We start from the raw sequence: 13,907 nt of genomic DNA, 5'->3' as shown, positions 1-13,907 counted from the left end.
AGAGCTGGAATTCCAGGGGATCCCCAGGCCCCACCTGGAGGCTGGCATCCCTCTGTCTCCCTCCCAAGCAGCCCTTTCCTCCAGGGGAACTGAGCTCTGTAGTCTGGAGAGGAGCTGGAATTCCAGGGGATCCCCAGGCCCCACCTGGAGGCTGGCATCCCCCAGTCCCCCTCCCAAGCAGCCCTTTCCTCCAGAGGAACTGAGCTCTGTAGTCGGGAGAGGAGCTGGAATTCCAGGGGATCCCCAGGCCCCACCTGGAGGCTGGCATCCCTCCGTCCCCCTCCAAGCAGTCCTTTCCTCCAGGGGAACTGAGCTCTGCAGTCTGGAGATGGGCTGGAATTCCAGGGGATCCCCAGGCCCCACCTGGAGGCTGGCATCCCTCAGTCCCCCTCCCAAGCAGCCCTTTCCTCCAGGGGACCTGAGCTCTGTAGTCTGGAGATGGGCTGGAATTCCAGGGGATCCCCAGGCCCCACCTGGAGATTGGCATCCCTCTGTCCCCCTCCCAAGCAGCCCTTTCCTACAGGGGAACTGAGCTCTGTAGTCTGGAGATGGGCTGGAATTCCAGGGGATCCCCAGGCCCCACCTGGAGGCTGGCATCCCTCAGTCCCCCTCCCAAGCAGCCCTTTCCTCCAGGGGAACTGAGCTCTGTAGTCTGGAGATGGGCTGGAATTCCAGGGGATCCCCAGGCCCCACCTGGAGATTGGCATCCCTCCGTCCCCCTCCCAAGCCGCCCTTTCCTCCATAGAATCATAGAATCATAGAGTTGGAAGGGCCATACAGGCCATCTAATCCAACCCCCTGCTCAATGCAGGATCAGCCGTAAGCATCCTAAAGCATCCAAGAAAAGTGTGTATCCAACCTCCAGGTGAACTGAACTCTGTAACCTGGAGGGGACCTGGAATTCCAGGGGATCCCCAGGCCCCACCTGGAGATTGGTATCCCTCCATCCCCCTCCCAAGCAGCCCTTTCCTCCAGGGGAACTGAGCTCTGTAGTCTGGAGATGGGCTGGAATTCCGGGAGATCCCCAAGCCTCACCTGGAGGCTGGCATCCCTCCGTCCCCCTCCCAAGCAGCCCTTTCCTCCAGGGGAACTGAGCTCTGCAATCTGGAGATGGGCTGGAATTCCAGGAGATCCCCAGGCCCCACCTGGAGTCTGGCATCCTTACCTCTTAGAGTTAATTGCAAACTTATTGCTAAAGTGAGCCGAAAGCTCCCCTGGAGATGAAGTCAGTGAGAATCAAAATTCCTCGATGGCATGGGCTGGGATTTGGCTCATCTCCCTAGGTGTGAGCTGTAACCACTTTTATGTTTTTGCTTGGAAATATTTGGATGCCTCTTATGATCAGGACTGGGGTTGCCAGCCTCCAGATGGGACCTGGAGATTCCCCAGGGCTACATCTTATCCCCTGATGACACATCAGTTCTTGTTCTGAATCATAGAATAATAGAGTTGGAAGGGACCTCCTGGGTCATCTAGTCCAACCCCTGCACTATGCAGGACACTCACATCCCAATTGCTCATCCACTGTCACCTGCCACCCCTTTGCCTTCACAGAATCTCTGTCAGATGGCTCTCCAGCCTCTGTTTAAAAAATTCCAAAGATGGAGAACCCACCACCTCCCGAGGAAGCCTGTTCGACTGAGAAACTGTTCTGACTGTCAGGAACTTCTTCCAGATGTTTAGATGGAATTCTTTTGCATTAATTTCATCCCATTCCTTCTGGTCTGTCCCTCCGGGGCAAGAGAGAACAACTCTGCTCCATCCTCCATCTGGCACCCGTTTAAATACTTGAAGATGGTTAGCAGATCCCCGAAGGGACTCCGTGGTTTCACCCCTGAGCCCCTGTGGGAATGCTGCTCCAGCTCCCATCCCCTTTCAGACGGAGGATGGACTGTTGGAGGGAATCCCAGCCGGAGTTCATCCAGGGCTGCCTTGGAGAGAGGGCCGTGAGAGTTTGGGCCTGCAAGAGATCCAGTGGAAGGGCAGAGATCCAGTAACCCGCTTGTGGGTCTGTCTTTGGCGGGGAGCCGACCTCATCCCATTTAGCCTTGGTCCCGTTGAGCTTGACTGCTGGCAAAGGGCATTGTGTGTGTGTGTGTGGGGGGGGCAGAATCACAGGATCCAAGCCAGGGGCTAGTCAGTGAATGCCTACTTGTTCCTCGCAAGCATGAAAGAGAGTTCAAGGCACCCTCGGAAGCCGTGACTAGCTGGAATTTATGTGCCTCAGTCACGCTTCTCCTTTGACTGTCTGGAGAACGGTGCGGCTGATCTGTCCTTCCAAACCGGCCTGTAAATAAATAAAGACATCTTCTTGGTTCTTTGCATGCAGCTCCTGCCTCAGCAAGCTCCGTGTTTTTCTCGCTCTCTGCAAAACTTTGCTCACAGCAGCAAACTCAAGGCCTTGACTCTTTATTCCCTTAAAGCATCTTGCAACGGGGGCGGGGGGGGTGGGGCGGGGGGTGGTTACAGTATAAAATAAGTTTGCTTGCCCCAAATCATGCCACGTGGGTCCCCTCAGCAGGAAGAAAGGGCCCCTCACAGGGAGGGTCTCAGTGGGGCACGATGCCAAAGACGCCGTCCTCAAAGCTGCCATTTGTGGAGGACAACGGGTTGTAATTCACGGGAGAAATTGGGCCCCACACACACTGCTACAATAAAACAGCCCCCTGGAGCAGTTCTTGGGTTTCCCCTGCCCACCACATTGTGCCAGCATGGTGTTGTGGTAAAGAGTGGTGGTCTCTAATCTGGAGGGCTGTGCTTGATTCCCCACTCCTCCACGTGCAGCCGAGTGACCTCCCATTCTCTCAGAGCTCTCTCAGCCTCCCCTCCCTCACAGGGTGTCTGTTGTGGGGAGAGGAAGCCAAGGCAAATATAAGCCCCTTTGAGACTCTTTCGGGTAGAGAAAAGTGGCATATAAGAACCAGCTCTTCTTCTCCTTCAGTAATCTCAGGGCTCCCTCAGCCTCCCCTCCCTCACAGGGTGTCTGTTGTGGGGAGAGGAAAGAGAAGGGGACTGTAAGCAGCTTTGAGACTCCTTCAGGTAGAGAAAAGCGGCATACATGAACCAACTCTTCTTCTTCAGTAATCTCAGGGCTCTCTCAGCCTCCCCTCCCTCACAGGGTGTCTGTTGTGGGGAGAGGAATGGAAAGGTCATTTTAAGCCTTTTTGAGCCTCCTCCAGGTAGTAAAAAAGTAGAGCTGGATGCTCTGGCTTTGACAAGCAGTGAGGAAGTGGGCTGCCAAGGTGGCCTCCACCGACAGAGGCCGCTCCCCCCTGGAGAAAAGGGCTTCTTGGGGAGATGGATCCTATGGCATCGTATCCCATGGAGGCCCCCCCCAAGCCCACCCTTTGCCCCAAGTCAGGGAGTTTCAAACCCAGCAGCACAACCCCCGGGCACGCTGCCGTCGGGAGGGATGGCTCCTCCCCTGCTTGTGCCTTCGGTGAATTTGTCTGGAGGTTGTAGCCAAGCAGCACGGTAGAGATTTCCCAGCGTGTGAGTGAACCAACCAGCCTCTCAGCCGCCTTGCCTGGCTTCTCTTGCAGGTGCAAATGCAACCTCCACGCCAGCCTGTGCACCTTCAAGGAGGGCAGCCTGCAGTGCGAGTGCGAGCACAACACCACCGGGCCGGATTGCGGCAGGTGCAAGAAGAACTTCCGCAGCAAGTCGTGGCGGGCTGGCTCCTACCTGCCCCTCCCCAACGGCTCTCCGAATGTGTGTAAGTTGCCCTCCTGCAGGGCTGCGGCTTCTCTCTGAGGCCCTCCTGGAGGGACCCCGAGGCTCGCCTGCCATCCGGGCAGAGGCCAGCCAGACCAGTGGCCTTGGCCGTCACACCCGGGCGGAGCACCTCCCAGGAGGGAGAAGGAGGGTGCCTGGCTGGCTGCGGGGAGAAGTGAGGGAGGACGGCGTGTCCTGGAGAAGGGGGTCTGGGCTGGAGAGGGACACTTGGCTGAAAGGCTCTACAGCAAACGAAGCCCCTTCCATGCTTGAGGGGAACGCAGACCCCCAGAGGGGCTGACCCAACGGCAGTCGGGTCACAGCCGACCGCGGGCAGGAGGCAGGCAGAGGCGGTTTGGTGTACAGCAGCCTCGGGGGTCTCCCATCCCATCCGAATCCTCACCAGGACTGGCCCCACTTAGCTTCTGAGATGGGCCACCTGGGCCAGGGACTGCCAAGCTTAGGAGACAGCCATTCATGATATACACGGAAATCAGACAGGCTTCCGATTCTCCCCCTCTATTAATAATTATTATGATAATTTTCAAGGTCATAAACTCCCTCCCTTTTTGTAGGCATCCAGGCTGACCCTCAGTCCATCACGCTCAGTCGTGTCTCCTCAGACCGGCAGCCGCTCTCCTGGGTCTCCGGCAGAGAAAGGTCTTCCCATCCCCCCCGCCTGGTCCTGCTAGCTGGAGATGCCGGAGACTGAGCCGGGGTCCTTCTCCAGGCAGCTGAGCCACAGCCCCTGCCCTTCCTGTGTGCGTGCCTGTGTGTGCATGTGCGTGTGTGTGTGAGCGTGTGCAGATGCCAGTTGAATCCCATTTGCTAAAGATGATGTCAGCAGCAACACTTCCCATTTTTACGGCAAGTCATCAAAGAGCATCACGTCTGTTCTAAAGCAAAGCGGAGTTTGGGTCCCGCAAGGGCCCCTTGACGGCCAACCAAGTTCCACTCTGGGTCGAGCTTTGGTGTGCAGCACACTTCCCCAGAGACACTGGGCCTGCCCACGGAAGCTGATCCCCAGAAGGAAACTTGGCTGGTCTTAAGGGCCCCACGGGATGCTTCAGACCGAAATGGCTTCCCACCTGAATGTGTGCTATGAGTAATGCTCGCAAAGTGGGCCAGTCCTGGAATCCCTCCGGCAACAACAGCCGAGATTTCTCACTGGGCTGCACAGACTCTTTCTCAAAGATGGCCTGAGACACACACACACACACACACACACACACACACCCCAGAGGGTCAGAGGATGGTCTTCGGACTTCCACCGGGAAAACAGCGCCCGGCACTCCCACGCCAGCCACTGGGTCAAGGTTTGGGTGGATTTTCCACAGGCTGCTCAACTGTCTCTCCACCCTCTGGGCAGGACCCGGAGGAGTAGCCGTGTTCAAGTGAAAGGGAAGAAAGAGTCTTGTGGCACCTTTAACAGCCAACAGATTTATTGCAGGAGAAAGTTACACCAGTTAGAGCTTGCCTACAACTGATGGAGCAGGCCCTTGTCCACGGAAAGTTTGGGCTGCAATAAATCGGTTTGCCTTCAAAAGACCGCAAGACGCAGCTTTGTTGCTTCCCTTCTCGCCACGGGAGTACAATGCGCTTGATGAAAGAGACCCTGACCACGGTCGCTTTTTAGGGACAGTTTGAATGGGATGGAACAGCCGAAACATGGCTCTGGCCTTCAAAGGACTGCCTCAAGCGTCCCCCAAAGACTGCCGTTCCCCGACACGCTTTCTGTCCTCCTATTTGAAAGATTTATGTGCTCTAGGCCGGATCAAAGCTGAAATCCAGGCTCCAAAGGCCATGGCAGGAATGTTTTGTTTTTGCCAAGAACAGGAGACAAGCTGGCTCTTTGAAAGGGAGCGGGATTGTCAGCTCCCACCGAGCGCCCGCGCTCCTTCAAAGGCTCCATTGAGGGCCTTTTGCTTCTGACAGCCGGCCTCCTTTGCATTTTGCACTCATCCGCTCAGGCTGCAACGCCCCGGGTAGAGCCAGGCTCTGCCGCCCCCTAGAATGCCCCGTAGGAGGACTACACAATGCTGATGGAGAAGAAGGAGTTGCGTCTGCTGATGGAGAAGAAGGAGCTGCGTCTCTTTTGATCCTGTGGGCACTGCAAAGGAAGATCACCTCTGGCGGGCAAGATGTCCAGGGTGGCTTTGTACGAGCGAGCAATCGGTCATTTCCCGAGGATGTCTCAGTTTGAAAACCAATGTGCCTTACAAGATAGCTCCTTTGTCTGGGGGCCCCAGCACCTTCCCATTGTGCTAGCTATGGGTTCCAGATTGCCTACATTCTGTCCCAACCTGGGAGGATATTTTTGAATACGCTTTTGAGTATGGCAGGGAGGGAGGAGGTATCACCATCTCATGGTGGAACAGGAGGAAATCCCTTACAGTGGCCCTGGGCACTTGCCAAAAAGCTCAGCGGACCCCAAAGGGAGTACTGATGGGCACCACTGTGCCTGCAGGCAGCACATTTGGGAACAGGGGTGCCTGGAATCAAAGGAGAAGATGGCTGCTTCCCCGGCAGCAGGCTCCACTGAGTCCCTCCCTGCCCCAGATCCCCCCTCCCCCCAAGGCTCCATGTCTTTCCCAGCCCTGCTAGGGAACCCGGGTCCAGAGAGCCTGGGGGTCAAAAGTTGGGCCCCGGTGATCTGGGATGGAGACTCATCATTGCTCTCACCGTGTGGCCCTGATTCCTCGCTCCTGTCCTAGGCGGAGGGAGGGGTGGCCTTAGCACATTCGAGCGAGAGCAAGATGCTTCCTTGAGCATCCTTTAGATCTGGCTTTCACTGTTTTGTCCCGCTCTTTCCCTTCCCTTCTGCGAATGTGTCAGTGGCCCCTCTTTTCACTGTTTCATTCCACCCAAAATGAGGAATCTCGGACAATCAGGGGTTTTGCACTAGACCTGATGACATCACAATGCTGTTAGCTAATCCGATTGAGCCGGTGCTCAGGGCAAAGTAGGGAAGCCAATTAGGACGAAAGTGGTGCTGCTTATCCTGGCTGACCGGGGAAACTGGAGCAGTCAGGGATCCCCAAGACCTGAGTCGCTTTTCTGCCCTTTTATAATGATCCCTGAAAGGTCAACGGATTTGGAGTTGATTCCGATAGAAGTTTTTTGCAAACCTGTCCCTCTGTAATTTTGACTCAGAACTACTAAGAGCTGTACAGAATGCCATTGTCCGCTAGCAGTGTGACTTATTAAGCTGTTATGCCAGAAATATTTGACCCTGCTCAGACCCAGGGCCAGGTAAGAGAACGCTAATAAGTGAGGTCATTGGCAGGCTGATCTCTGCAGGTCACAGCAGGTGACTTGGACGCAAAATGCCCGTGCTCTCTGGCCACCTCTTGGCATTGTCCTGCACTGGCTGTTTTGACATCTGCCCACTTCCTGTTAATTAGCACAACACCCTTCTTTGTTTTTGCTGACCCTCTTATTTTTTCTCTCTCCTCTCTTCTCCTTCTCTTCCAGGTGCAGCTCCGAACTTCGGCAGTAAGTAAAAATGTAACTTGAAAAGCTGATATTTGACATGCTCAGTGCATGGTCTCTGCACACGTCCCTTGACAGGGAAAGAATGGCTGTTTTCTCTGTCTGTTAGCATCTTGCAGGCCATAACTCCGCTCCTCTAATTGTGCCTCATTTCTGTACCGTCAAAGAACCATCTTTGACTTCTGTAACCTCATTGTCTCTGTCTCCCTGGCTTGGCTTATCCCCCTGTGAGGTTTGTTCAAGCGGCAGCAGGAAAGGAAATAAAAGGCTCTTCAAAAACTCCAATGAATGCTGTGCCCTCCCCCCCCCCCCCAGTATCAGAAGCTGTACATGAGAGAAGGGGGGTGGGATTTCTCAGCTGCACGTCCCTTTTACTTTAGTTAGGCTAAATGTCTTGGGACGTTTCTGCTGTTTGTTAGAAAAACCCTGGTTTCCTTTTATTTCATCCATTTATGCCCCATCTTTCTCCGCAATGGGGATCCAAAGCCTTTCACATCATTCTCTCTCCTCCATGTTTTTAATCCTCACAGCAACCTTGCAAGGTAGATTAGGCTGCAAGAGTGTGACCGGCTCAAGGTCACTCAGTGAGCTTTTGTGGGGATTCGAATCTGGATCTCCCAGATGCTAGTCTGACTCTCTTAACCATTTGCAGCACACGAATGAGAGACTTCAGGGAAGAGAATGCGTCCTCCCACCGGGTCTCTGTGCATGCTAGAATTCCTCAGGAGTGCAAGAAAAGCCCAGAAGGTAGCCCTGGCCACTGAGCCTGGCTTCTAGGCCACATTTCTAGCCCTTCTGCGTTCAGAGTGTTGTGTGAAGTCTTAGGTGGGTGACTCGGTAACATTGTCCTCGGCTGGCTGGACAAGGGCTTCAGTGCTCTGCACGTTTTCATAGCAAAATCTGAATAGATTACGCAGAAGTATAAAAACTACAGAATCTGGTATGCAACATGAGAGAACTTGCTCCATCTGCCTGATTTAAATAGGTTGCAGAATTTGCATTTTTTGGGGCATGCAGTTGGAATTGATCAGCTGCAGAGTTTTGCCCTTTGAAGCTCTCCGGGTCCTTTGTTCTGTGGTGTGTGCCCTGCCACTGAGCCACGCCTTCCAGTGCAAATCCCCACTGCTCATTCCCAGTTGCCTGGAGCTCTTCCAGAACAAGGAACAGCCCTGAAGCCACCCGTGTGCCCCAGAGTCAGTGTGGGCGTAGCAGTCCCCAACTTCCTGCCCTCTGGTCCCATTTGGGCAGCTGCATCTACACAGCTGATTTCTGCAATGAGGTGCTGGAGGGGGCTCCATATTCATTCTTCCAGGAAGACCAGAGGGGGCCTGAACAAACGGTTAAAAGGGAAAGGTCAAGGTATCCCCTGTGCAAGCACCGGGTCATGCCTGACCCTTGGGGTGACGCCCTCTAGCGTTTTCATGGCAGACTCAATACGGGGTGGTTGGCCAGTGCCTTCCCCAGTCATTACCGTTTACCCCGCAGTAAGTAAGCTGGGTACTCATTTTACCGACCTCGGAAGGATGGAAGGCTGAGGCAACCTTTAGATTAAACTGGGATTGAACTCCCAGCCTCATGGGCAGAGCTTCAGACTTCATGTCTGCTGCCTTACTACTCTGCGCCACAAGAGGTTACAAATGAGCTACTGGGGAAAATCACACCCTCTCGTACACACTTTGGATTTAGCAATACGAGTGGGGGAAATATTGCGCTGGGATGCCAGCAGGGTTCAGTGGAGTGGTTGTGTGCTTTTGCTGCCAAAGACCCTCGGAGTTCATTAAGTGGCATCAATTAGCTGCCCTTGTTAGAAACAGCCCCGAGGCCCCAGCAGGGTCGGCCAGGGGCTGGTGTCTTCCTGGGTCCAACATGGCAGAGGGTTAGTGGTTGGGATCTCAGGAGAGGATCCGCTGCCCACGGGCTTGCCATGAGTGGGATGGATTTCACCCACACTTTTGAGAGAGTTCAAAGGTATACCGAGAGGTGAGGAGGAGGCTGCTGGGAACAAAGAACCTTGGATGACTTTGTCTCTCTGATCTCCCTCATGACTCATGGCTCATTTCCTGGCTTTCTCAATGCCCCGCCTTTCCCCTGGCCTTTTACAAAGTCTTTCTCCTTGAAGTTTTAACAATTAAGTTAAAGGTGAGGAAATCTGAGCCAGCCCCAGGGCCAAGGGAATGAAATGGAAGTGAGTCATGGCCAAGCTAAAAGAGGAAAGGAAGCCTTAGGGCCCACATTGCTCCACCCCCCCCCCCACTCCACTGACTCCATCATCCCTCCAGTATTCCCAGCAGTTGCCTGCCCTGTGCAAACAGACAGCTTTGCTTGCATGAGGGCTGTTGCCCAAAGAAGCTGCCGTGGCGATCCAGTTCAGTGCCAAAACATGCGTGTCAAGAGTTTTTGCGTATGCGTGGGTCCTCCTGACCTGTGTTTCCCAACTCATGGGCTGCAACTCCTCTGAGTGTTGCCAGCTGCAGCCCTGGAGTGACGTTTCTTGATTGCTCCAAAGATCTGGTTGGACACGATAGAAAGTGGAATGCTGGAGCAGATGGGTGCCAAGGTCCCAGCTTGTCTGGGGCACCACGAAACCCTGGGCCAACCCTGGATGGGTCACTGTTGTGAGTAGATTTTTCTCCATCCGAGCAGTTCAGCGGGGGAATGGGCTGTCTCAGGAGGGAATCAAGCAGCCTGGATGCCTAGGATGATCCTGCACTGAGCAGGGAGCTGGGCTAGATGGAAGCAGCAGGAGGAGGAGGGTGATTCTTATTGTGTTAATAAATGTTTGTTGATCTTAAAACTTGCATCCAGAACAATGATATGAACCTCCGCGAGCCAGCTGTGCCAGGGCGGCAGAATATAAATACAATGAAATGAATAATAAATTAATAAATCACCTCTAAGATCCTATGACTTGTGGGGCATGATACCAAAAAGGTTGGGAACTATTGCTTTGGACCCGATCAGGGTACAAAATAGGATTTGTTAGAGGACGGTTGCATTCCCAGATAGGTAGCCGAGTGCCCAGTGAGACTGCAGGACTGGGGGCTGCGCTCACAAGTCCCTTGTGCTTGAGGGTTCCTTGCCAGGTCTTGCGGTCGGGGTCGTAACAACCTCTCAGCTTGTGTGATGTTTGGGCACTGAAGGGGAATGTGTGTGTGTGTTGCGAACATTCATTTCATGTAAACTTCAGACTGTGTTAAATGCCTTCAAACAATTCAGGGCATCTTGCTACTGCAAAGGTATTTCCATTTCCATTTGGGCTTGGAACTATTGACCTGTCATAGCCGGTCTTCCCACCCCCTCTCCAAGAATTATGGGGAATTTAGTTTAGAGATGTGTTGCCCTGGCCGATCGGTAGGCCAGATGGAAGATGGACGGGCCAGGGCAGGCTTGGCTGGGGGGGGGGGTTGGATTGGGAGTTTGAATTGTAGGATGTTTTAAATTTTGATTATGATTCTGTTTGCAGAGAGGGGCGGTCTATAAATATAATAATAATAATAATAATAATAATAATAATAATAATAATAATAATAATAATAATAATAATAATAATCCCTGCTGTTCTCCGGATTGGGAGGCAGAACTACTCTTAAAATGGGAATCTCTGGGCTCTGGCATCCAAGGGGGCTACCGCAGGGCTCCTTCTGGTGTGGTGGAAGGTATCAAACGCTTCATCCAAACCGACCCCTTTCTAATGGGGGGAGGGAGGGAGGGAGGGAGAGAGTCCCCTCTGCACTGCTTGTCCTTACAGGCCTTGGTCTGATCAATTCCGAATCCCCCCTTTATGGCCAGCCTACGGATCTGTTCATTACACAGAGAATGACATCATTTTCTGCAGCAGCCGGAAAGATTTGTAGTAAATGTCTCTGCTGAGTGCAGTAAACAGAACAGGTGACCAATTAACTCAGAAATGCAAGCCGCAACCTCTGCTCCCCTGGAAGCCTCTCCTCTGAAATGGTCTCCTCTTGTTTCATGTTACGTTTAACTGATGTCATCATAAGCAGAAGAGGATTAGCAAAGTAAGTAACTGGGGAAGCAGTTCCCCACGAGGGATATCCTGCCGCCGCTCCTTTTCAGGATCCTGCCTCTGTTTCTATTCACCCTTATTTTGCTTGTTTCCCGTCAGCCTATGAGCGACCCAAGCGCATTACGCCCACCCCGGCCACTGCCATCGCAATGCCCCCGACCCCCCCTCCCTCCCTCGCCAGCAGAGCCACCACCAACGCATCGGCCAGGAATGGGCTGCCAGGTGGGTGCCCGGCTGTAGACCGCAAGGCACGGCCCCTTTCCCTGCGCAGAGGGAGCTCTACGTTTGAGCAGGTCTTGCTGGCAGATCTCCCCCTTCCTGCCCCCCCCCCAGTTGCTTTCCTGGTGGTTCACTAAGTAGAAGCAGTCCTCTCCTAATTTGAACACTGGGGCTTGCCTCTTGACCTGCCTTGGAGGGGTAGATCAGGGACATGGATAGAAATCACACGGCTCAGACCCAGAGGCTCCTCTCCCCTCCCCTCCCCTCCGTCAGCAAAATACCTTTGTTTATTCCCAGACCTACTTAATTCAGAGAAGGGCTTTGGGGCAGCCCTCATTAATAATGCACGGCATTTTTCCTTCCTTCCGTGCAGCAGCTGTGGGAACTCTGGGGGAGGGGTCTCTTTAGGAAGAAGAAGAAGAAGAAGAGCTGGGTTTTTGTACCCTGTTTTTTGACCTCCCATAGGAATCTCAGACACCCTGTGAGGGAGGTGAGGCTGAGAGAGCTCTGAGAGAACTGGGACTGGTCCAAGATCACCAACTGGCTGCATGCCAAGGAGGAGTGGGGCATCAAACCTGATTCTCCAGATCAGAGGCTGCTGCTCTTGACCGCCACACCAAGCTCACCTAGAACTTCACCGAGTGGCTGCTCTGAGGTTGTGATTGCCAAGCGGAGGCCGGGACCATGGAAGGAGACCTCCCCGCTAGAATGCTCCCCAGTAATTTAAGAGCCCTGAGCGCAATCTCTGTCCAGCAGCCTTTCCCTCTGGAGCGCCTCTGAGGTTCTCCAGGGAAGAGCACTGTGGGTCGGCCGCACGCCCTGAAGATGGCTTGCCCATCTCTGGCCACTTTGGTGGGCACCTGCAGAGGGCAGCTCTCTTTGCACTGTGGGCTTTCTCCATTTGGGAAGGGAATTTCGTGCATGGGCATGAACACTTCTACCCAGAAACAGGCTCCACTGGTCTTAAAGGTGCCGCCAGACTCAGACTTAAGCCTGTTGCTGCAGACCAACACAGCTGCGCACCTGGACCCATACTCTGGAATAGGATGGGCTCTTGATGGATTTAGAAGAGGAGAGATGCTGGTTTCTTGTGCCCTGCTTTTCCCTACCCGAAGGAGACCCAAAGCTACTTGCCAACAGCTTTCCCTTCCTCCTCCCACAACAGGCACCCTGTGAGGTTGGCTTGATTCTCCAAGTTTGATTACACACTGGGTCACCTTGGACTAGTCACAGTCAGAGCTGTTCTTTCAGAGTTCTCTCAGCCCCACCTCCCTCTCAGTGTGTCTGCTGTGGGGAGTGGAAGGGAAAGTGATTGTAAGCCACTTTGAAACCACTTAGGGTAGTGAAACCACTTAGGGTAGTATAAATCCCAACTGTTCTCCAATGTGAAGCTGAGAGAGCTCTGGGAGAACTGTGACTGGCCCAAGGACACTCAGCTGGCTGCATGTGGAGGAGGGGGGAATCAAACCCGGCTTTCCCGATGAGAGTCCATCAATCTTAATCACTACACAACGCTGACTCTCTAATGTACTGAAATTATATCCCACTTCTCCCCAGAGGGAGAGCTGAGGTGTCCAACCTTCTCCCTCCTCCATTCTGACCTCCCCTCAGCCCCAGGCGGTTGGCTGTGCTGAGCATGTGTGGCTGGCCCAGGCTTCCATGGCTCAGTGGGGATCGGGGCCTGGGTCTCCCAGGTCCTCGTTGGACATGACTGTGCCGCATGGCCCTTTGTGCCGCATGCAGCCGTTCTAGTGTAGGGAGGAGAGCCAGTGAGGACGGCAGAATGGTGGAACTGGCCTGAGACCATCTGAAGAGTTTTCCAAAGCAAAATATCGCACTTGGCTCACCATGGGGGGGGGGTATAGTTTTTCAGCGGCCTGGCTGACATCATGGGAGTACTCAGGGACTCCTGGGAATTCGTCTTTATGTGACGTGGGCAGCTGCAAAAGAAGGATCTGTGGAGCTTTACAAGAGCTCGATGAGGTCTGCTCGGGGGGGGGGGGTGGACTGAGTACAGTGATCTAAAGACCCGCCAGTCTCAACAGTAACATTTGAACCAGGAGCTCCCAGGCTCAGAGCTTATGCATGTCACCATTTGTAGTCGCTGTGTTCAAGCCTCCGATATCAGAATTACGGACATCCCCTTCCTCCTTATTGTGTGGGCCTGATTCCACATCGCAGTGGAAACCAGACAAAGGAGAAGGTAAAGCCCATGAGGCATTTAAGGCTGGCCACCAACCATCTTTGGCCATATGTACATGACTAGAGAGACAGCAGCCCGTGAGGATCCTGCCTCTCTCAGACGGAGGAAGCCGTGTGCTTATCAAAAAACGGGCGGGTCTCAAGGCAGGGTAGCCAGCCCTTGGCCTGGTTGCCATCCGGCCCTGGCTTCACCTCGGGCAACTCGGATGCGCCGTTCATCAAGTGGAAGTTGGACGAATTCCCCCTCCTTTCCTGA

The 13,907-nt window shown here is 53.9% G+C and overlaps 1 protein-coding gene across 3 annotated transcripts in view; it reads left to right on the top strand.

Moving 5' to 3' along the window:
- NTNG2 (netrin G2) overlaps positions 1-13,907 on the top strand; it is a 137,264-nt gene that overhangs the window by 95,658 nt on the left and 27,699 nt on the right. For all 3 annotated transcript variants that reach the window (XM_077307018.1, XM_077307019.1, XM_077307020.1), the window contains exons 4-5: positions 3,543-3,715; positions 7,189-7,209. In XM_077307018.1, coding sequence (XP_077163133.1) covers positions 3,543-3,715; positions 7,189-7,209 — 194 coding nt within the window. The remainder of the gene's footprint in view (positions 1-3,542; positions 3,716-7,188; positions 7,210-13,907) is intronic.

This window comes from Paroedura picta, chromosome 12 (genome assembly GCF_049243985.1).
Source record: "Paroedura picta isolate Pp20150507F chromosome 12, Ppicta_v3.0, whole genome shotgun sequence".
Classification (NCBI taxonomy): domain Eukaryota; kingdom Metazoa; phylum Chordata; class Lepidosauria; order Squamata; family Gekkonidae; genus Paroedura; species Paroedura picta.
Note: the sequence above shows the minus strand (reverse complement) of the source record. Positions and strands in the feature narration are given on the sequence as shown.